The sequence below is a fragment of the Anomaloglossus baeobatrachus genome, chromosome 2 (genome assembly GCF_048569485.1).
Source record: "Anomaloglossus baeobatrachus isolate aAnoBae1 chromosome 2, aAnoBae1.hap1, whole genome shotgun sequence".
In the NCBI taxonomy this organism is placed as follows: domain Eukaryota; kingdom Metazoa; phylum Chordata; class Amphibia; order Anura; family Aromobatidae; genus Anomaloglossus; species Anomaloglossus baeobatrachus.
This window is the reverse complement of record NC_134354.1, coordinates 285154983-285179121: the sequence shown is the minus strand read 5'-3', so window position 1 is coordinate 285179121 and position 24139 is coordinate 285154983. Positions and strand designations below refer to the sequence as shown.

Genomic DNA, 24139 nt, shown 5'->3' with positions numbered 1-24139 from the left:
GAAAACACTAAAAGGCGCAAACCTGCCACCTTATCCTAGTGAAACCAGTATAAGAGGGTACAGAGAATCACTCATCTGGGAAAGTTGTGCAAGTCACAACTACTGTAGATCACTTGATAGCGTGGAAAACCGGCTGCTGCAGCCAAATGAGAAGTAACTCAGCACAGCAGGAAAGAGGGGTTTTAATGTTGCACTGCTGGATAGACTCATTTAAAATCGGCAGGTTTTATTGTTCATAGTTCTACGCGTTTCGGAGCTAGCATGCTCTTTCTTCAGGAACCAACAATAGCAATGTATATTGAAAAGTGATCAAAATACATCCTTATATAGGTTGTTGCTGTATAAAAAAAGGTCACGTGAGTAAATGACCGTCACATGACTGGTCGCTTATCACATGTTCATTGACAGTAGAGAGAATTCATTTATATAAAGTGAACAACATTAAACCAGTTTAATGTGATAAAAAGGGAGATAGCAACAGGATTTAAAATTAATATATCTAAAAAAAGGGAGGGGAAGAAAGAAAGACGGTCCCCATCTAGTAATTATGGTATTAGAACCCGTATGAAGAAGGTGCTTACAATGCTAACAATGAATTAGTGTCACAAACTATCACGACATTTCAAAATCCTTTATTTTTGTGCAATTTTAAATGAAAATCGGGAAATATTAGTAATGAGGTATGGTGATGATATTTTCATAGAACACCTAAATTTGGACTATATAGCTCTAGACAGAGTTTTGTACTGGTGGATATATAATAAAATATTGCAATTCTGTTTAAATTATTAATTCACAATATCTTTATATGAAAATCTTCATGTTGTTATATTCCCTTTACTTACCTGGATGGTTTTTCTATGATAGTATGGTTCTTTGTGGCTCTTTTTCACTTTCCCCAGTTATTTCATCAATTTCTCTTCAAGTTCTCCTTTTCTGAATATGTTGCTGCAGATCTGGGGGATTATTCTCCGTTCAATGAAATGATCTCCTGAGTCGTCATATGGCACCCATTCTATTTAATGCTCCCCAGGGAGGATACAACATTAAATATCCTTCTATATATTACAATGGATATTTTCTCGCACTGGCCAGCATGCCTAATTCCTTACACTAGGGCTCCCTATTAAGTAAGCCTCTGAAAGCACTGTATAATCCCAGGTTTCCTTTCTACTTCTCATCCTCCTTCTCCAAGTCACGTCACTTAAAGAAGTTGTCCGACATAAATGCCAACTTTTTTTTTTTAAGCTAATCTGTGCTGTATTGTTATCTAACCATCCCTACTTTTTTTTTTTTGTTTCTGACTTTTGTTCCTCTTGAATTATCACATTTATTCTCTGCAGCCTCTTTATTTACCTGCAGCTCAAGCAAACTTGACTTTTTCCTGTCTTTGGTTACCAAACCTCAGTCAGAGCTGGCACTGCCCGACTCACTGTCCAGCCCCACCCTCTGCACACTCATTGGCTCAGTATTCTGCCCAACACTGACCTCTAGCAGAGGACAATGTTGGCACATACTGTATAATGTAGTAATGTGACCATCCTTGTGCTCATCGCATAGTAATGCCTCAATCCTGTAATAATGTACCACATCCTTGTTCCCATCTTGTAGTAATGTACCCATCCTGCAGTATAGTGCCCATCCTGCTCATCCTATAGTAATGACCCCCTTTCCTGGTTCTCTTCTTGTAATAATGTCCCTTTCCTGGTCCTCTTTTTGTAGCAATGCTCTCCATCCTGTGGAATTGTCCCATATTGTACCATTCTAGAGACACAATCAAAAAGACAAAGATAAATTTTCCTCACGTGTCCTCCGTTCCATTGATTTACTATTTACTTCTTGCAGCCCACAGCCCCCTTGGTGAACGCTGCCAGTGTAAGGGCCGCTGCTGACAGCTCTTTATACCAGATGACCGATTTCCAGGTGCTGCGCAGGGACAAGCTCTCTATACAGCTTCTCCAATGATAGGCTGCTGGCCTCTGATTGGCCGGTGGCTGATCATAGAGAGAGTTCGCATCTGCGCAGCACCCGGTAATCTGTCATTTGATATAAAGTGCTGACTGCACGGGCCTCCAGCACAGCCAGCGATCGATCATCAAGGGGGCCAGAGGCCTGCGCGCTGCAAGAAGCATCAGGGGCCATATGCAGCATGCGGACAGTGTCTTTGAGACCACTGCACTACAGAATGTGTGGGAGGGTGTGGGGAAGGGGGCGGGAACTCCGACGCACTTTACCCACGCAACAGGGCGGCAACATGTCGTTGGTTGTGATGCCTGTCAACAAGGTCCTGCCCCTATCTACGTGACATCACAGAAAGCAGCAGCAAAATCCCAGCAGCGGTGGTCACATAACTGCCGTGAGCTGGGGAGAGGGTCTGACAGCAGTACAGTTAGGTAGTTGCTACCTTCTTACCTACCCTTTTATAGCCCAGTAGTGAAATGAAAAAACAAAGGCAAAATAACCTGGATAACCCTTTCAATTTACCTTATCACATATTACCTCCCTGTGATGTTACTACTTGCATAGTGAATCACTTTGCATTAATCTTTAAAAGCCAGACTTTTTTTTTCTCACTCTGTGGCTTCCTCCCATGTGAGCGCTCATTAATGCTTCACTTGCTTATCTTCTTTTATCTGTGTCCTCTTTCATGCTGTAAACCCCCTTGTGATAACACTGTCTAAATAAATCATGCCCATTTTATTTAAAATACTTAAGCTGGGTTTACACACTGCAACATCTCAAACGACATCGCTGTAACGTCACCGGTTTTGTGACGCAATAGCTATGTCGTTTGCGATGTTGCAGTGTGTGAAACACATCAGCGACCTGGCCCCTGCTGTGAAGTTGCTGATCGCTACAAATCGTTCAGGACCATTCCTAGGTCCTTTGTTTCCCGCTGTGCAGCATGCATTGCTAGAAAGTTTCAGTGTGTGAAAGACTTTGCAGCGACTTTGTTAGCAACTTCCCTTTCAAAAAGCTGCTTATCAACGTCCCCAACAACCAGCTAGGTTGCTCTGCAGGTCCGGATCGCTGTTGCGTTGTTGGCCAGGTTTGCCTGTTTGACAGCTCACCAGCGACTCAACAGAGACTTAGGGAGGTCGCTGTTACGTCACAAAACCGGTGACGTTACAGCGATGTCCTTTGCGATGTTGCAGTGTGTAAACCCAGCTTTACTAGAGGCAGAGTTATCTTCCAGGAAGAGCTAATTTACATAAATGATATTTCCACAACAAGGCTTCTGATAGGAGACATAATGGTAAGACTATTGTCAGCATTCTATACCATCTATGCCCATATTACTAGTGTAGAGAAGTCAAAGTGGTGACAGATTTCATTTAACTCTTAAGGCCGCTTTACACGCTGCGACATCGCTAGCATCGGCTAGCGATGTCGCGTGCGATAGCACCCGCCCCCGTCGGTGGCACGATATGTGATCGCTGCCGTAGCGAACATTATCGCTACGGCAGCGTCACACGTACATACCTGCTCTGCGACGTTGCTGTGACCAGCGAACCGCATCCTTTCTAAGGGGGCGGTTAGTTTAGCGTCACAGCGACGTCACAGTAGCGTCACTGAACCGCCGGCCAATAGAAGCAGAGGGGCGGAGAAGAGCAGGACGCAACATCCCGCCCACCTCCTTCCTTCCTCATTGCCGGTGGCCGCAGGTAAGGAGATGTTTGTCGTTCCAGCAGTGTCACACATAGCGATGTGTGCTGCCGCAGGAACGACAAACAGCATCATTACTGCAGAAGCAATTATAATTGGGAAGAGGGGGGCATGTCACCGATGAGCGATTTTGAACGTTTTTGCGACGATTCAAAATCGCTCATAGGTGTTACACACAACGACATCGCTAAAACGGCCGGATGTGCGTCACAAAATCCGTGACCCCAACGAGATCGCTTTAGCGATCTTGTAGTGTGTAAAGCCACCTTTAGGCTGCGGTGTGTTTCTAAAGGAGAACTCTCTTGGAATTCTTCTTTCTTCATTTGTGTTGCCTAATAAAATGATTAGTTTCTCATAGGTTTTGAACTCATAAAGTTCTCTGTGGGGATGATATAGAGGCAGTCTATTGACTTATGTGGCTATTCAGCCTGGTGTATTTTACTGCTTGAGCTCTCTCATTACAGGCAGCGAATTCTGCAGACCTAAGTACCGGCAACGTGCCTTTCTGGTTGCACTGCGCATGTCCAGATTTCTTGGGCATGCACGTTGTTAGCTGATACGTCATCTTCAGGTTGCCAGGTTACCATACAAGTAGACACATAGTTCTGATGCGCTGGTCTTGTAGTTTGATTCCGGCTATGTGACTTTTTGTTTGCACTGGGCATACCCAGGTTTCTCGGGCATGCGTGATGTTACCTGATACGTCATTTCCGGATTACGATCCTGGTTGTTACATTGCATGTGCGGTGTTACCTTAGACGCCATCACCAGATTGAGCCGGATCAGACCAGTCACAGCAACCCCACAAAACCACTGGCCCGCTGATGAGTAACTCCTGAGGTCCCGTCAGCTACATGTAAAGGACAAATGAACGGGTATCCGGTGTAAAAGAGGATGAAAGGAGGGTGAAGGGTCCCTGGGAAGAGTGTCACCGGCTGTAGTGGCGATGTGGGTCCTGGCCTCCCCCGCTGCGAACCCTTCCTGTGATTTTTCTTCTTCCAGGAGCGGTGTTGGATGGGAATGGGGGATGCTTTGCAGCGCCACCCGTGGTGCACGGTCAGGAATCGGCCGCTGCTGCGTGATGTTGCTCTCCTCTGGGGCTGATGTTAAAGCAGCCCAGATAGTCCAGCTTCCCACAGGTGGAGAGAGCCACAGGAAGGATGAGAGCAACGGGGACGGCTGATGGGGCTGAAGCGCGGGGCAGCGGCAATGACAAGGACAACACCGGGGCTGCAGTTCAAAGTTCCTTTTACTCACAGTTCTTAAAGCTCCCTGGAGGTGCCGCTTTCTGCCGCAATGGATGGATCCCAGTCGGTCCCGGGTGAATCGGAGGCAATCACCGGTTTCTGTGGAAAAGTGTGAGACCTTCCTCCTTGCGCTTGGTTCTGGATCCCCGTGGCTTGAAACAACTTGGGGACCCTACTGTCTGTGTTACATGTCCCATCCCGTATGCTGGTGGCATGGATCCTCTCCATGGGGTCAGACCTTAGCCCTGACCCCAGAGCCTATATGTCACTGTGCTCTGGGAAAGTGGGTAGTGGGAAATGGGACTTGGAATCCCCTTCCCCTGCAGATATGTTAGAGTCCATGAAGGTTTTCCCAACCGAGGGCTCTGCACCCCGACTGCGCTGGCACTATAGGGAACAGTTAGGCTCGACCTCAGCTACCATGTCTCCTCTGTCTCATCATCTCCACCGGTCGCCTCTCTCCCTATATCAGTCTCATTCCTGCAGCCTCAGTGTGGTGTTGTGGCCCCTGGTCCTGGGACAAAGTCCATCAGTCTTCTGTCCCCAGGACCAGCCTTGCTCTCCTTCCTCTCTTAAGGCTGTCTGCTCTCTCCCAGACTGAATTGAACTTAAAACTATTTGAGTTTCTCTTCCTCACTCAGTGCCCCCACCCTTGGGATGACTCTTAGTGTCTGTTGCCCGGGTAACCTGGAATTCCGCAGACTGTCCAGCTTCCTGTGTAAGTGGTGACTCATGGCTAGATGTTTTGTGTAAGTGAAATAAACCACACCAGTGATTAACTCATAACTTCATCACCCGAGTCCAAGCAATGAAATGTAATGGCCTGTGGTGACTAAAGCCCCAGGGCTGCCACATTTAAATACTTCTTGTCCATGCAGCCGTAATCAGTACCTTCAGCTGGTGAGTCCTCAGAACACTTGTGTTAGATGTATAAAATGCACTCGACCAGTAGTGACTCTGCTCATTCTCTTTCCACCCTTGAGGAAGCCACATCCGGTGGCGATACGTGTGGGGCGGCAACATCCCATTCATACAGATCCCTGGGCCACCCAATATCTGATTTAACCCTTGGTTATTGGTAATATACCTTTTTTTTTTTAGGAAGAATGTATATACAACAACAGGTTTTATACTCCTGACCCTGTTTGTGACCCTTTTTGGTTTTACCAGGACTATTTATTGTTTGAAGAATTTTCTATTTATTTACCAGGGTATATGGTTGTCATATTATAGGGCCTGATGGTGGTGTCAGATTTTGTGTTGGCAGTACTATAACATCGCTTTGCACTTTAACTGATATCTGATTGTGCTTATATCTGTATCTGTATTGGCTTAATTACATATTATGTTGTAGGTCCTGCTTATATTTGCGCAGGGATTCATTGTCTATACCTTTATTGTGGGTTTAATCATGGTATGTCTCATTTTTTGACTGTTTTAAGTGTTTTTAACCAGTCACTTCTTCTTGTGTGTTTGTATTGTATATAAACATTTTTTGTATCAATAAAATATTATCTATACAATGTTCTGGTTGATCCCTCTTGTCCAGCAATTTTTTTTTCTCCTCAATTTTCATGGATGGTTCAGTAAAGCTAACATGTAATTTTTGATACACAATGAATGCTGTAAAAAAAACAACAAAAACTATGGAATTGTTTTGTCCATTACCCCACAAAAAATATTCAAGTTTTTAAACACATAATATATAGCCTAAAATAATGGAAATCAGTAAAGACCAGAGCAAATAGGGTCTTATCGGGGGGGGGAGAAGCAGTATTGCTGAATTACTGAGTGCTCACCTGGTGGGGGTTGTGTACCCACAACCCAGGAATACACTCAAAGGTATGGCTGCTACGGACCCTCGTATTGCAGAAATAGAAGTCAGGAAAAGAAAGGTTGATTATTCATCGCTGTGCCAAGCGTTCAAGTTTGATGTCGGGCAAAAGAAAGGTTGATTGTCTGCACTGCCGATGGACAAGAGACACAGGATTTGAGGAGGACAAGCCAGGTAGATATAATCCAAGTAGTTTATGTCTATATGTTTTGAAGTATAAAACATCTTCTCCAGTACAGAAACTACTATGAAGGTATGGTTCCACTTGCGGTTTTCACAGATGAGTGCAATCCGATAAAACAATGAATTGCACTCGCACCAGTGATAATCAATCAGGCAGTGCCCTTCTGCTATTTTTTCCTCAGCTCTAATCATGCTGAGGATCAAATCGCAGCATGCTGCGTAGATCGCACCAGACTTTCTAATGCAAGTCTATGGGTGCAAGAAAAATATCGCATGGCATTACATACTCATGTCATACATATGTTATACGGATGGCATACGCATGATACTAGATGAGGAAAACCCTCTACACTCGCATAGCACTCACATGTCATACGGATGCTAGGTGAAAAAAAAACCGCAGACCATACGCATGATACTCATCCCACTTTTCTGGGTGAGTATCGAAGTGATTATTTGTACGCAAGTGGAACCGTACCCTAAGGGTACGATTCCACTTGCATATGACTCGTGTGAGCCTCGCATCGGCATCACCCGGCACGGCGCACAATCTCCTGACAGGAGTGGGTCGGCTGCATGTATTTCCCTAACACTTAGTAATTTCTGTCCTGAAGAAGAAGTTTTATACTTCGAAACACACAATAAACTGCTTGGATTATATCTACCTGGCGTTTCCTTTTCACATTCTGTGTATCTTGTCCATCAGCAGCGCAGAAAATTAATCATTTTCCAGACATTCATTTTAGCCTTAACTAATGGCATAAAAAAACTTGAAAGTTTGGCACTATGATGAAAAAAGAATAAATAAAATACACTGTTCCCTAAAGGCTAAAATAACCACATGCCTTAGGGGTTTGTGAGTTGCAGCTTGGAAGACTGATTTAACAGAGGTCATCATCCTTTCTCTGGCTCCAGCAGTCTTTGGATATGGCCTTTTTCACACATCAGTGTCCATACAAAACAAAACTATTTTTATTTTTTTATTTTTTTTTTAATCCTTGTAATTTTTTTTCCCATTTGTCTGCTTTCCTTTTTATCACTGACCTGTTCACTTGAATGACTATGTTCTGTCTGTAAAACAGATCAGAGTACGATGTCTGTCTTTTTTTTTTTTTTTAAGTGGACCATCATTGTACAAGAAAAACTGACATAACCCCAAATAATATAATATGATTGTGTGTGCTAGCTGTAAAAAAAAAAAAAAACAACAACAAACAGACTGCATGAATATAAAACATTGGTGTCTGAATAAAGCCTTAGCAACATAAATTACTCCTGCTTGATCATGGACTGGCTCAGTCATCACTATACCCCGCCTACTGAGGCCTGAGGAGAAGTACAGTCATGGCCAAAAGTTTTGAGAATGCTACAAATATTAAGCAGTGGACTTTGTAAAAATTAAGTTTTTCTAATGGCAATTTGCATATACTCCAGAAAGTCATAAAGAGTGATCAGCTTAACAGCAATTACTTGCAAAGTCAATATTGGCTAAGAAAATGAACTTTAACCCCCAAAACACATTTCAACATCATTGCATTCCTGCCTTAAAAGGAGCAGCTAACATTGTTTTAGTGATTGCTCCATTAACACAGGTGTGGGTGTTGATGAGGACAGGGCTGGCGATCAGTCATGATTAATTAAGAATGACAACACTGGACACTTTAAAAGGAGGCTGGTGCTTGGTATCATTGCTTCTCTTCAGTTAACCATGGTTATCTCTAAAGAAACACTTGCAGCCATCATTGCTCTGCACAAAAATGGCCTAACAGGGAAGAGTATCGTAGCTACAAAGATTGCACCTCAGTCAACAATCTATCGCGTCATCAAGAACTTTAAGGAGAGAGCTTCCATTATTGCCAAAAAGGCTCCAGGGCGCCCAAGAAGGTCCAGGAAACGCCAGGACCGTATCTTAAAACTGTTTCAGCTGCGGGATCGGACTACCAGCATTGCCGAGCTAGCTCAGCAATGGCAGCAGGCTGGTGTGAGTGCTTCTGCACACACTGTGAGGCCGAGACTCTTTGCTGCCCTCCTTGAAACCAGGCTGTCACAAACCACCGGGGGGGTCACTCAGAAATCCCCCGCGCTGGCTACCAGTACGTCACAATCGGGGGGTAACAAGTGGGGGTCACCCCTCCTTTATACCTCCCGACCGACAGACAGAGCACGTGACGCGCTCTCTAGCGCCCCTCTTATAGTCAGGCCAATTATGGAATTGCCCGACAATAAGCAAGGAGGCCGCTATACTACTTATGCCGATTATTGAAGGGTCCCCGGTGAGAGTAGGGTATATATTCCCCCGACCTCCGCGGGCGGAATATATAAAACCTCCCTGAATCTCACTGGCCTCCCCACAATAATCCTTGGCACAACTCGCTGCCACCAACCGATTTACGGTAACTATTAGCCGAACACACAGACGTGGGATTCAAGATCGAGATAACAGAACAGCCCAAGATTAATTATATAATTTAATCAGCCTAAAGCACACTAGAACTACAATATATACAATAGGGAATCTACAGAATATACATATGTCAGAGTACAGTTACAATCAAAGCATGGGTTACAAACAGGCATACACAGTTCCAGCAGTTACCTTGTTGCGTCTGGCCACAGGGGGGCGCTGTACCCAGGTTTCTAGGATCCTTCCCACAGATGTTTCCTACACGTGCCCCCAGCGAGAAGAACGCTGGAAAATGGCCGAAGTAGGGTTATCAACCTGGGCAGATCCAGGTCCCCTCCTACCTTAGTGACCTCACAGGGAAGCACTGCTCCACCCCTGGCTTGAGTTATGGACAATCCACAACATGGAATATGGGCCATAACTTTGCCTGGGAGCGTCGTAGGCGGACGCCAATGCTCTCATTGTGACAGTTATGAATTTAGCTACAGAACGAGGGGACTCATGACCTGTCTGCCAGTTCCCCATTGGCTGATATCACGCCTGGGGCATTTCCCAATGTCCTGCTCCCATAAAAAGGGTGTGCCGGCATCGTCCGCATGCGGAGACACCATTTTTATGGTTGCCATATTTATCGGAAATATGGCTTGCGAGATATGAACCATTTTTTACTGGAGTCGTTCTGTCTGGCTATTTCCATAGCCTTGCTAACTAGCTAGCAGCCCCCACTACAGGGTCACGGCAGGGAGTCATCCTGTGTCCATTGTCCCTAAGCCACCTAATTTCCATATCACAGGACATGGCCATGGAGGTGTAAGTGGAACACTGAGAACAAGAAGGGAGGGGGCTCTGCCAGGGAGTGATGAGGGATTATGACTGGAGTCATAATTCATCTTCATATCCCGGGATTTGCCTCACACCTCCCCCCTTTTGAGGGCGCTAGGGGGCAGCACACTCCGGTGTTCCCCCGTGCGCCCGTCCGCGACCTCTCCTTGTCGGGACAGCCCGTCTGCGTTACCGTGGTCACGGCCCCTTTTGTGGCGAATGGTGAAGTTGTATTGCTGGAGCGCAAGGCTCCATCGCAACAATCGCCCATTCGTCCCAGAGACGGTGTGCAACCAGCTGAGGGGGTTGTGGTCCGTCTCCACGATGAAGTGGCGCCCGTATAGATAGGGTTGCAGACGCTGCAGGGCCCACACTATGGCCAGGCACTCCTTCTCCATCGTGGAATAGGCACCTTCCCTTGGTAACAGCTTCCTGCTCAGGTACAAGACTGGGTGCTCTTGGCTCGCAGAGTCCACCTGGCTGAGCACCGCACCGAGGCCGAAGTCACTGGCGTCGGTCTGTACTACAAACGGCCGCGTGAAGTCGGCTGCCTGTAGCACGGGCGGGCTGGACAGGGCGTCCTTTAGGGCCCGGAAGGCTGTCTCGCAGTCCATTGTCCAATCGACTGCAGAGGGCAGCTTCTTCTTGGTGAGGTCCGTCAAGGGCTTTGCCAGGCTACTATAGCATGGAACAAACCTCCTATAGTACCCAGCGGTCCCCAAGAAGGACATCACCTGCTTCTTGGTCCTGGGGGTGGGCCAGGATGCGATGGCTTCCACTTTCTCAGGCTCGGGCTTCAGTGTTCTCCCACCTACCCGGTGACCGAGGTACTGGACCTCGCTCATGGCCAGCTGACACTTTCCCGGCTTGATGGTCAAACCTGCCCGGTGGATCCGCCTGAGCACCTGTGCTAGATGCTCTAGGTGGTCCTCCCAGGTGGGACTGAAGACGGCAATGTCATCCAGGTACGCGGCCGCGTACCCTTCAAGTCCCTTGAGCAGGGTGTTGACCATCCGCTGGAAAGTGGCAGGGGCATTCCTCATCCCGAATGGCATCACCGTGGACTCGTACAGTCCAAATGGGGTAATAAAGGCAGAGCGTTCCCTGGCCTTGCGAGTCAGGGGGATCTGCCAATATCCCCGGCTCAGATCCATGATGGTCAGGTACTGAGCCCCGGCCAACTGATCGAGCAGGTCATCGATGCGTGGCATTGGGTACGCATCGGCGACCGTGACCGCATTGAGCCCCCTGTAGTCCACGCAGAACCGAGTGGTTCGGTCCTTCTTAGGGACGAGGACTACAGGCGAGGCCCAAGCGCTGTTGGATGCCTGGATCACCCCCAGCTTCAGCATCTCGTCAATCTCCTGGCGCATGTGTTGCTGCACCTCCAGGGAGACCCGATATGCTGAACGCCGGATCGGGGGATGATCCCCAGTGTCCACGTGATGGACAGCCAAGTCAGTCCTTCCGGGCTGGTTGGTAAACAACCCCCGGAAGGGGTGTAGGGTGGCCCACAGCTGGGACCGTTGGTCCTCCAAGAGCTGGTGGCCAACCTCCACATCCTCAATGGATCCGCCTGCCCTAACCTGGGCTAGCATATCCAAGAGGGTTTCCGCTTCTCCCTCCTCGGGCAGGTTGCACACGGGGAGCGCACATGCCTCCCGCTCATGATGTGCCTTCATCATGTTCACATGGAAGGGCTTCCGCCTTCCACGGGCAGGGTCCAGGGTGACCAGGTACGTCACAGGGTTGAGCTGCTGGTACACGAGGTATGGGCCTTCCCAGGCTGCCTGAAGCTTGTCCTGTGGTACGGGGACCAGTACCCACACCTTTTGACCCACTTGGTAGGTCCTCTCACAAGCGTTCTGGTCGTACCAACGCTTCTGATCGGCCTGGGCTTGAGCCATATTGTCGTGTACCAGTTGCGTCAAGGCCTGCATTTTGTCCCGGAAGCGCATGACATACTCGATAACCGACACTCCAGGGGTGGCCAAATCCCCTTCCCAAGCCTCTTTCACCAGAGCCAGGGGGCCCCGCACACGTCGCCCGTACAGGAGCTCAAACGGTGAGAATCCTGTTGAGGCCTGTGGAACCTCCCGGTAAGCAAATAACAGGTGTGGGAGATACCGCTCCCAGTCACGCCCATGGGAGTCGACCAACATCTTAAGCATCTGCTTTAAGGTGCCATTGAACCGCTCGCACAGGCCATTAGTCTGTGGATGGTACGGGCTGGCCACCAGATGTCGCACCTGGACTTGCTTACAGAGGGCCTCCATCAGCTGGGACATGAATTGGGTCCCCCGGTCAGTGAGCATTTCCTGGGGAAAACCCACTCGGGAGAAAATCTCCAGCAATGCGGTGGCCACCTTGTCAGCCCGAATGGACGACAAGGCCACTGCTTCTGGGTACCGGGTGGCATAGTCCACTACCGTCAGTATGAAGCGTTTCCCGGAGCTGCTGGGGATGGCCAGCGGGCCGACCAGATCCACAGCCACCCTCCTGAAAGGCTCATCGATGATTGGCAGAGATACCAGTGGGGCTTTGGGGCGTGGCCCCGCCTTCCCCACTCTCTGACAGGTTTCACACGAACGGCAGTAGGCAGCCACATCGGCCCCCATTTTTGGCCAGTAGAAATGCTGGTTTAACCTGGCCTTGGTCTTAGTGATCCCTAGGTGTCCGGCCATCGGAATCTCATGTGCGATCCGCAACAACTCCGTCCGGAACGGATAGGGTACCACCAACTGTCGGTCCCGGGGCCACGCCTCCGGTGAACCCTGCTGGACCGTGGCCCGGTACAGCCGTCCTTGGTCCCAGACCACTCGCTCCGGGTCCGAGTCCGAGGGAGGCTGTGCCGCCTGCTCCTTAAGAGCTTTCAGGCTGTCGTCAGCTTCTAACGCTGCCTGAAACCCCTGACTAGATGTGGCCAGAATCGACGAGACTGTCACATCTTCAGTCAGTACCCCGGGACCTGTGTCCTGGCCTCCACCTGACTCGGCTGCCACTTGGTCAGAAGGGGAAGAGCTATCGGACCTCCGGGAGGCCCCTTGGCTTCCAGCACTCCCACTGCGGGTGACAGCGGCCACAGCCGCTGCGACCGTGGGTCGTGCCTGCTCCTCCTCCGTTCCTGACCAAGTCGCCGGTTCAGGCAGACCTACCTGGCTTCCTGACACCCCGGTTGTGGGGGAACCATGCACCGAGATCTTACCTGGGAGCACTTCCGCTCCTGGACCGGCCCCAATCTCACCTGCCTGTTCCCCTCCTGCAGCAACAGAACCCCGCTGTGAAATCTCTGGGGACCCCACATTTGCTGTGGTAGCCCCCACCCCACACACTGGTCCTCCCCCTGCAGCACCCTGCTCTCTGCTTATCCCTGCAGAGGGCAACAGATCCCAGCTCACAGGCTGATTACTTGTAGAGGCATTGTCACACCTTTCTCTGACCCCCTCCCCTGTCACAGCTGCAGCTGTGTGTGTGTCTATGGTGTCTATGCAAGCAGAAATATCAGAGTTCACTCCCTCCTCCCTTACATCATTCATAGATAACACATTAACATTGTCCGGAGGCATGTCAGTACGGGCTGAAGGTTCAGCCCTTGGTTGGGGCCCAAACTGGGAGGTTATCTGCCCCAAATCTGTCCCAAGTAGCACGTTTGCGGGGATCCGATCAGTTACCCCCACCTCCCTCACCCCTCGCCCTGCGCCCCAGTCCACATAAATGTCAGCAACAGGCAGCGCCGGGTCAATGCCTCCAATCCCGGAGACAGCGAGGGTTTTTCCAGGGATCAAGTCTTGGGGGGACACCATCTCAGGCCGCACCAGAGTCACCTCCGAGGCGCTGTCTCGCAGTCCTATGGTCACAGACCGGCCGACGGTGACAGGTTGGAAGCTGTCCAGGGACCTACCACCACCCCCACCCACACAATACACCTTGGGCGGCCCTTGGGACGGGGACGGAGCCGGGGGCTTGGGGCGCTGAGGGCACATGGCCTTGAAGTGTCCAGGTAGGTTGCACTGGTGGCACCGTCTTGGTTCCGCCACGGGCCTGGAGAGGGGAGTTGAGGGGGACACCCCCTGCAGTCTAGGGGCAGGTGGGGCAGTCGCAGAATTCATCTTACCCCCTCTCCAGGTGCTGCTGGTGGCCGCTCTCCTGGCCTCAGGGGCCCGGTTGTTGGTGTAGTCATCGGCAAGGGCAGCTGTAGCCGTGGACCCCTTTGGCTTCTGGTCTCGGATGAACTGGCAGAGATCCTCAGGGCAGTTCCACAAGAGTTGCTCCGTGATGAACAAGTCCAGGATCTCCGGTCCGGTGGAAAGCTGCAGGCCTTGGGTCCAGTGGTCGGCAGCTCGGGCAAGTGCCCGCCGGTGGTCAGCCCAGGAGTCCTTTGGTCCCTTCTGTAGGCTCCGGAACTTCTTGCGGTAGGACTCTGGAGTGAGGTTGTACTGTTGGATCAGGGCCCGCTTGATGGTGTCGTAGCCCTGATCTGCCTCAGCAGGCAAGTCACCAAGGATATCCAGGGCCTTACCCCTTAAACGGGGGGTCAGGTATTTGGCCCACTGGTCCTTGTCCAGATGGTGCTGCAAGCAAGTCCGTTCAAAAGCAGTCAAGAAAGAGTCCAAGTCTCCATCCTTCTCCAGCACTGGGAAGTCCTCAACACGGACCTTTGGAAGTTTGGTGTCTCGAAGGTCACGTGTGGCTGATGAGGGCCGGAGCTGAGCTAGCTGCAGCTGGTAGTCACGGTCTGCCTGTCGCTCTCGCTCTTCACGCGCTGCCTGCCGCTCTCGCTCCGCAGCCTCACGCTCTGCGTGCCGCTCCGCAGCCTCAGCGTCACGCGCTGCCTGCCGCTCTGCCCTGCGCTCTGCCAGGAGTTCCTTGTAGCCCTTCTGGTCTCCAGCCTGGAGAAGGGCCATAGCCATTTGAAGAAGGCTATCCGAGCCTCCCAGGCTCGGTGGAATGGCACGTGGTGATCTGCGGCACGCTGCAGAGCTAGGCGATTCACTGTCCCCTTCAGAGCGGAGGGCTGGCATCTGGCTCGTTGAGGAACCTTGGGTGAGCTCCTCCTCATCTTGTCCAGCAGTGCCAGGTTGCGCAATGTCCTCGGCAGAACGGTTTTCTGGCGTCGAGCTCCTGGAGGACTCGTGGGCAACCTCCTCATTGCTGTCCACACCACCGTCCTCCCTCTCTTCGGCTCCTGCCTTAGCATTGGCCAGTTGCATAGCTCTGCTCCTGGTGCCATCAGCCATTCTTGCAGACTTTTGGTCACTGACACAGAACTGACACCTGATGCCTCCACACACCTTACAGTATCTGCACTCTGACACTCTAGTGTTGAGCTGGTCTGAAGACCCCAGCAGCCACAGCTGCTGCAGGCAGTCTTTAGTGTCTGGGAGTATGGGTCTCACACTCACACACACTATTATCTCGATCCCACTGCTGCCACCAATATGTCACAAACCACCGGGGGGGTCACTCAGAAATCCCCCGCGCTGGCTACCAGTACGTCACAATCGGGGGGGTAACAAGTGGGGGTCACCCCTCCTTTATACCTCCCGACCGACAGACAGAGCACGTGACGCGCTCTCTAGCGCCCCTCTTATAGTCAGGCCAATTATGGAATTGCCCGACAATAAGCAAGGAGGCCGCTATACTACTTATGCCGATTATTGAAGGGTCCCCGGTGAGAGTAGGGTATATATTCCCCCGACCTCCGCGGGCGGAATATATAAAACCTCCCTGAATCTCACTGGCCTCCCCACAATAATCCTTGGCACAACTCGCTGCCACCAACCGATTTACGGTAACTATTAGCCGAACACACAGACGTGGGATTCAAGATCGAGATAACAGAACAGCCCAAGATTAATTATATAATTTAATCAGCCTAAAGCACACTAGAACTACAATATATACAATAGGGAATCTACAGAATATACATATGTCAGAGTACAGTTACAATCAAAGCATGGGTTACAAACAGGCATACACAGTTCCAGCAGTTACCTTGTTGCGTCTGGCCACAGGGGGGCGCTGTACCCAGGTTTCTAGGATCCTTCCCACAGATGTTTCCTACACGTGCCCCCAGCGAGAAGAACGCTGGAAAATGGCCGAAGTAGGGTTATCAACCTGGGCAGATCCAGGTCCCCTCCTACCTTAGTGACCTCACAGGGAAGCACTGCTCCACCCCTGGCTTGAGTTATGGACAATCCACAACATGGAATATGGGCCATAACTTTGCCTGGGAGCGTCGTAGGCGGACGCCAATGCTCTCATTGTGACAGTTATGAATTTAGCTACAGAACGAGGGGACTCATGACCTGTCTGCCAGTTCCCCATTGGCTGATATCACGCCTGGGGCATTTCCCAATGTCCTGCTCCCATAAAAAGGGTGTGCCGGCATCGTCCGCATGCGGAGACACCATTTTTATGGTTGCCATATTTATCGGAAATATGGCTTGCGAGATATGAACCATTTTTTACTGGAGTCGTTCTGTCTGGCTATTTCCATAGCCTTGCTAACTAGCTAGCAGCCCCCACTACAGGGTCACGGCAGGGAGTCATCCTGTGTCCATTGTCCCTAAGCCACCTAATTTCCATATCACAGGACATGGCCATGGAGGTGTAAGTGGAACACTGAGAACAAGAAGGGAGGGGGCTCTGCCAGGGAGTGATGAGGGATTATGACTGGAGTCATAATTCATCTTCATATCCCGGGATTTGCCTCACACAGGCCTTGCTCAAAGAAGCCACTTCTCTCCAGAAAAAACATCAGGGACCGACTGATATTCTGCAAAAGGTACAGGGAGTGGACTGCTGAGGACTGGGGTAAAGTCATTTTCTCAGATGAATCCCCTTTTCGATTGTTTGGGACATCTGGAAAACAGCTTATTAGGAGAAGAAGAGTTGAGCGCTACCACCAGACTTGTCTCATGCCAACTGTTAAGCATCCTGAAACGATTCATGTGTGGGGTTGCTTCTCAGCCAAGGGAATCGGCTCACTCACAGTCTTGCCTAAAAACACAGCCATGAATAAAGAATGGTACCTGAATGTCCTCCAAGAGCAACTTCTCCCAACTGTCCAAGAACAGTTTGGTGCCCAACAATGCCTTTTCCAGCATGATGGAGCACCTTGCCACAAAGCAAAGGTGATCACTAAATGGCTCATGGAACAAAACAGAGATTTTGGGTCCATGGCCTGGAAACTCCTCAGATCTTAATCCCATTGAGAACTTGTGGGCAATCATCAAGAAACGGGTGGACAAACAAAAACCAACAAATTCTGGCACAATGCAAGCATTGCTTATGCAAGAATGGACAGCTATCAGTCAGGATTTAATCCAGAAGTTGATTGAGAGCATGCCAGGGAGAATTGCAGAGGTCCTGAAGAAGAAGGGTCAACACTGCAAATATTGACTTGCTGCATTAACTCATTCTAACTGTCAATATAACCTTTTGGTACTCATAATATGATTGCAATTATATTTCTGTATGTGATGTAAACATCAGACAAACACAATTAAAAACCAGAGGGCAACAGATCATGTGAAAATAGAATTTTGGTGTCATTCTCAAAACTTTTGGCCATGACTGTATGTTGAGAATGACAGCTTCATGTAGCCCTAGACCCAATAATGCCATTGATTCATGCATTGTTCCTCATTGTGGTGCCACCAGCCTACTGTCCCCACACTAGGTACACATGTTACCTACAGTAGTCCCTCCAGGTATCTAAACATTACGGTCAATACTAATATTTTGCTCACGACATGCATGTGACCATGAAATAACTTGAAAATGCCCATAGAATTTTAAGGCCAAGTTCCCATGATGAATATTTGTTATGCTTTTTTATACTGTAATTTTTTGCCTTAAAAAACATACCATATTATAGTTCCAGCATAGGGAATAGGATTTATAGAAACAGCATGCCCAGCAGAAATGCACTAAAAACTCATGTAACCCGCACATGACTTTACCAATAAAGTTTTATTAACAGGAAGTAACAGGAAGGATCTAAAACAAAGCAGTTTTATTTAATACACGACATACCAGAAAGAAAAAGAAGTACAAAACGCAAACTCAATGAAAAACAATAGTACCCTATTTATTCAATTCATACTAAGAGGAGACAGATGAACACACATGAAAGACTATACCTCTAAACAGTAAATATCTATTGGGGGCAACCAACAACAAACTTCTAAAAGCAAAAACAATATGATTATAAAAAAAAAAAAATCAACAAGCCCCCCCTACAGTAAATCATGGCAAATAAAATATTTAACAAACATATAGAGAGAAAAAAATAGCAAGCAAAAACATAACTGCTCATAACCATAAACATAACAGTGCAATAACAAACCAGTAAGTATTATATACAATGTAAAACATGATCGTAAAGAAACCAAAATAAATGGCAATGGTTAGTGAGCAAGCAAAATAAAGAGATGAAAAACAAACATTGGGGGGAGGTGAGTTCATTCCCAAGCAACACAATTCCAAGATAGCTCCATCAGAGGTAATGGCAAGTGACCAAGAGTCAATTATATAGTAGAACATAAATTAGGTTGGGTAATATAAGATAGAAAAAAAAACGTAACAGGCATGAGCAGTGTAGATAGACTCCATATGGTAAAGTAAATCCATACAAAGCATTCCCAGCAATGCATGGCCGAGGGTTTCATGTGCACATGCGTACATGAAATAAGGTATAAACAGAATCACACTAAGTGCATGCAAAATAATATACACATAGAATCATACACAATATACACTACAGTTCAAAAGTTTGGGGTCACCCAGACAATTTTGCTTTTCCATCAAAAATCATACTTTTATTTATCAACTGAGTTGCATAATGAATAGAAAATATAGTCCAGACAGTGACAAGGCTAGAGATAATGATTTTTACTTGAAATAATACTTTTCTCCTTCAGACTTTGCTTTCGTCACAGAATGCTCCCTTTGCATCAATTCCAGCTTTGCAGAGCTTTGGCATTCTAGCTGTTAATTTGCTGAGGTAATCTGGCGATATTTCACCCCATGCTTTTCCCCTCCCACAAGTTGGATTGGCTTGATGGGCACGTTTTGCGTACCATACGGTTAAGCTGCTCCCACAACAGCTCAATAGGGTTGGGATCTGGTGACTGGGCTGGCCACTCCATTACAGATAGAATACCAGCTGCCTGCTTCTTCCCTAAATAGTTCATGCATAATTTGGAGGTGTGCTTTGGGTCATTGTCCTGTTGTAGGATGAAATTGGCTCCAATCAAGCGCTGTCCACAGCGTATGGCATGGCGTTGCAAAATGGAGTGATAACCTTCCTTATTCAAAATCCCTTTTACCTTGTACAAATCTCACACTTAACCAGCACCAAAACAACCCTAAACCATCACATTACCTCCACCATGCTTGACAGATGGAGTCAGGCACTCTATCATCTTGTCAGTTGTTCTGCGTCTCACAAATGTTCTGTGTGAGCCACACACTTCAAACTTTGATTTGTTTGTCCACAACACTTTTTCCAATCTTCCTCTGTCGAATGTCTGTGTTTTTTTGCCCATATTAATCTTTTCCCTTTATTAGCCAGTCTCAGATATGGCTTTTTCTTTGCCACTCTGCACTGAAAACCAGCATCCTGCAGTCTCCTCTTCACTGTAGATACTGGCGTTTTGCGGGTACTATTTAATGAAGCTGCCACTAGTTGAGGAACTGTGAGGTGTCGATTTATCAAACTAGAGACTCTAATGTACTTGTCTTGTTGCCCAGTTGTGCAGAGGGGCCTCCACCTTCTTTTTCTACTCTGGATAGAGCCTGTTTGTGCTCTCATCTGAACCGTTGTAGGAAATCTTCAGTTTCTTGGCAATTTCTCGCATGGAATATCCTTCATTTCTAAGAACAAGAATAGACTGTCAAGTTTCACATGAAAGTTCTCCTTTTCTGGCCATTTTGAGAGTTTAATGGAAACAACAAATGTAATGCTCCAGATTCTCAACTAGCTCAAAGGAAGGTCAGTTGTATAGCTTCTCTAATCAGCAAAACTGTTTACAGCTGTGCTAACCTTCTTGCACAAGGGTTTTCAAGGGATTTATAAACATCCATTAGGCCTTCTAACACAGTTAGCAAAAACAATGTATCATCAGAACACTGGAGTGGTGGTTGTTGGAAATGGGTCTCTATACACCTATGTAGATATTGCATTAAAAACCAGACATTTGAAGCTAGAATAGTCATCTACCACATTAAGAATGTATAGTGTATATCTGAAAAAAATGTGCTTTTCTTTCAAAAATAAGGAAATATGTAAGTGACCCTAAACTTTTGAGGCAGATAGCCCCACTCCTACTGATTGTATACGGTGCTTAGATGTATGTATATATACCTTTTAAGTGCATTACTGCGGATTCTCCTACTCTGACCTCTAGGGTGTGTTAGTATATAAAGTGTTTTGTGTAAGGTATTTTATTGCAGAAAAATATTGTATTGTCATTATGTAAAGTATAAGAATGTTAAGTAGGATGGTATGGAGTAAACTATAGATATATACCAGCCATAGAAATAACAATATAGAATGTTTCAAGATAAGATTGAGTGCAACGTAGGGACCAAGTGTGCAGGACAGGGTTAAATAGTAGATAGTGTGTTAGCAATAGGAAATGTTATGTGCAGGTGTTTGCTGGCTAGATATTGATACTGTGGTAGCCTAGCAAACAAAACACACTGGGAGGAGCAGAAAGTTGGTTAGGCAGACTGGCCAGAAAGTCAGTGGAGTTTTACATAGGGGTTCCTGGGACTAAGGCTGTATTTTGGGGTCTGCAAAGGCCTCAGGAGGTATCCTCCATTGTGTCCTATGGGCATGGCAAACCACAAAGGCAAGAGACAGGGAACACAGAAGTCAGACTCGGCTGCTGGAGAATTAATACCCAGAGCAAGGGCTACACAGAAGGTTACCACATAGAGCAGCAGCAGCAGCACGGTAATGTGGCGCCCCCGAGTGTCAGGTGCCACAGGGTACTACATCAAACCCCGGATTCCTGGAAGACCAGTGCTGGTAACTAACACAACACACAAATCCATGCCCTATTCCCCAGACTGGGTAAGAGGTTAGAGATGGACCTGACGGGTGGTCACCTATAGGCTGGGACACATCCAATCCACTAGTCAGAAACCTGGGGGGAGGGGGAGGGACTAGTCAATGGAGTGGACGGACAATGGACATCTTGTCAGTTGAACAGTGAAAAGACAGATAGTCAGTCAGAAATTGATGTGCTGGCGGAAACTGTGAAGTGACTACTGAGTAAAAAGGAGAGCGGTTGCCAGGGAGAATACGGCTCAAGTACTCACTGGACCAAGCACCAACGGGGTACAGAGTCCTAGTTTAGGAAGACGCTTTAGGCTCACCTGATAACAATCTGCCCGGGAAGGGGACTATCAAGGACCTTGCCGACATTAGTGTCCGGGGTACAGCAGCAGAGAGGGAACCTGGAAACGGGGACAGAGGTCCAACCCAAGAGAGGTTCAAGCTGCCAGCCGTATGGGCCAGGACGGAGACAACAGGAGGGGACCCCCAAAAACGCACAAAAGCCACGGAGACCCACGAACTACTACAAGGTGCATGGAAGCAAAGCTCACCAGTTCACTACACCAGCACTGGAACAGAGGGAATATCGGATTGGTAAAGACCAGCACAAACCGGGTACCAGCAACTCCAAAATAGTGAGTAAAGCACAAGTTAAACTGCAGCCCCTGTGTTGTCTGAATTCTTCCTACACCTGCACCTATATGCTATAACCACCATCATCCTCCCTGGGGCCTAGCTCTACTTGCGGAGAGCCATCACACCTAAGCTGCCCAATACCACCAGCTCCAGCAGTGAGAAACTTTGCAGCGGCGGCTTTCCCCATATAGCCGCATACTGCAAGTGGTGTCACGAAAAACTCTTTATTTTATTTTTCCCTTGTACAAAACCCCTTTTAAGTGATTCCCAGGGTCACGGAACCAGGCAACGGCCACCCAGTGAAATACCCCAGTAATATACAGCCTGGAACCGAGTACCCCACAGCCCTGGGGGGTGTCAGTAACACAGGAGGAAAGTGGCATGTCTGTCCTGGAAAGTCTATTGTGAAGGTATCTCTCAGGAAGATTTGTGCTAAATAAAGATGTTTTAGTTAAAAGGAAATTGTTTCTGTGATGTGTTGCCCAACTACATCTATGACAGTGACCGATCTGTGGGTGGCGGCTGGGCTACTGAAGATGCAAGTAAGTGTCCCACTCCTCAGCCGGGGAAGGACACATGCACAACACCAGATTGAGAAAGGAGAGTTGAGCCCTGCCGACCATCACCTGGGTGCCTCTTTCACAAAACCAAATTAGTAATGGATAACATTAGTTGGGAATGCAAATGATTAGCACATGATAATACATATGATGAGCAGAGCACATATGCAAAAGAGAGAAAGTAAAACAGTCCAATAACAAACATGGCTAGATATCTAGCATGATATATACACTTATATTAAACTTCTAAAAACACAAACTAGGTTCACAGTTGTAAAGGCCGAATCTATCCATGATCTAAATACGACTACCATGGTTGTTTGCCTATAAATCTTTAGGACAGTCGATGCATGTGTACGGTTTGTCTCACAGATATTAAAGGGAATCTGTCAGCAGGTTGTTGATACCTCATCTGAGAGCAGCATGATGTAGGCAAAGAGACTCTGAATCTAAAGATGTATCACTTACATTACTGGCTACAGCCTTTCTGAAACAATCAAAGATTTTCGTTTTAGCATGTTGCAGAGCGTATAAAAGCTGCCCCCACCCACACCAGGCTTTCAGTGTACATTTCTTTACACAGAAGTTGTTAATCCCAGAGGAAGCAGAGTCGGACTTGAGCTCACATGTTCCTCAGTCCGCCTAATGATAAGGCTAGGGAAGCTTAAACTAACATCGCAGATAAACAAAAACACACTGTGATAAAAGGCGCAAGGCTGAAATCTGAATGTTAACCCTTACAGCATGCTGTCTTCAGATTACATAGCAACACCCTGCTGACAGATTAAATTTAAGCTAGGCAGCACAAAGTGTCTGTGCAAAATGAATAGTAGCTAGCCAATAGAAGATGAAATGTAATTAACTGGATCTAAGCCAAACTATGGACATGAAATAAAAAGTGTAGGTAAATTCATTAAAAAACAAATTGTGAGGAGTGACCAATAAACAAAATGAATGAGCACTACTATGTACATATAATGAACTGGGGCCAATGACCAAAGAGCAAAATGCCCTTTCCATGGGTGGATACAGAAAAGAAGAATTGAAGGAAAAGATTAAACACTGACATTTAAAGCTGCATGTAACAAGAAATGTGATATTTCCAATCATACATATAGCCAAGTTGAATATAAAGGAACAAAAAAACAAAAAAGAAATACCATAGAGAGAAGTTGTGAGAATAAACATGTAATGGAGTCAAATATCTTAAAAAATCAGTGTACAAAATTTATATACTGAATGAAATAAAAGATTAACCAAAAAGCATAACATGTGTCCGTAAATAAACATACATAAATATCTGAAAATGTAGAAAAAAAGTTCCATAGAATCAGAAATCAAAGCAACGCTCCATGTCTGCTCGAAAAAAGGGTGGCCAAAAACCGGGGTCCACAGGAGAAAGTCACAATATTGAAAACCCAAAGAGGTCATTCAGCCAGTATGCACAGGAATTCCAAAACCAAGACCTTCACTGGAGTCCAAGATGTTTATTATTATGTAAGGAGGGCCAAAGATAACCTATGGTAAAAATGTAAAAAAGTTAGCAAAGTAAGCAAAAAAAGTCATAAAGACCATCTGGCTTGAAACAAAAAAAAGGGAGGGGGAACGTGAAAGGTGGGGGAAAAGGTAGAAGTTCTAGGAAATAAAAGTGCATTGACAAAACAAGTGTGAACCCAGATAAGTAAAAAATAAAACCCAGTACAGAAGAGTAAGGAA

The 24139-nt window shown here is 47.3% G+C and overlaps 1 protein-coding gene across 2 annotated transcripts in view; it reads right to left on the bottom strand.

Moving 5' to 3' along the window:
* Positions 1–18144: 18144 nt before the first annotated feature.
* Positions 18145–24139, bottom strand: part of LOC142291362 (connector enhancer of kinase suppressor of ras 1-like) — a 42511-nt gene continuing 36516 nt past the window's right edge. Inside the window, exon 6 of one of the 2 annotated variants that reach the window (XR_012750462.1) lies at positions 18145–23941. Coding sequence is in view for 1 of the 2 variants with exons in the window: in XM_075335832.1 (XP_075191947.1) it covers positions 20033–20038 (6 nt within the window). In the remaining variant the exon portion in view is untranslated. The remainder of the gene's footprint in view (positions 23942–24139) is intronic. The other variant, XM_075335832.1, reaches the window with a different exon arrangement.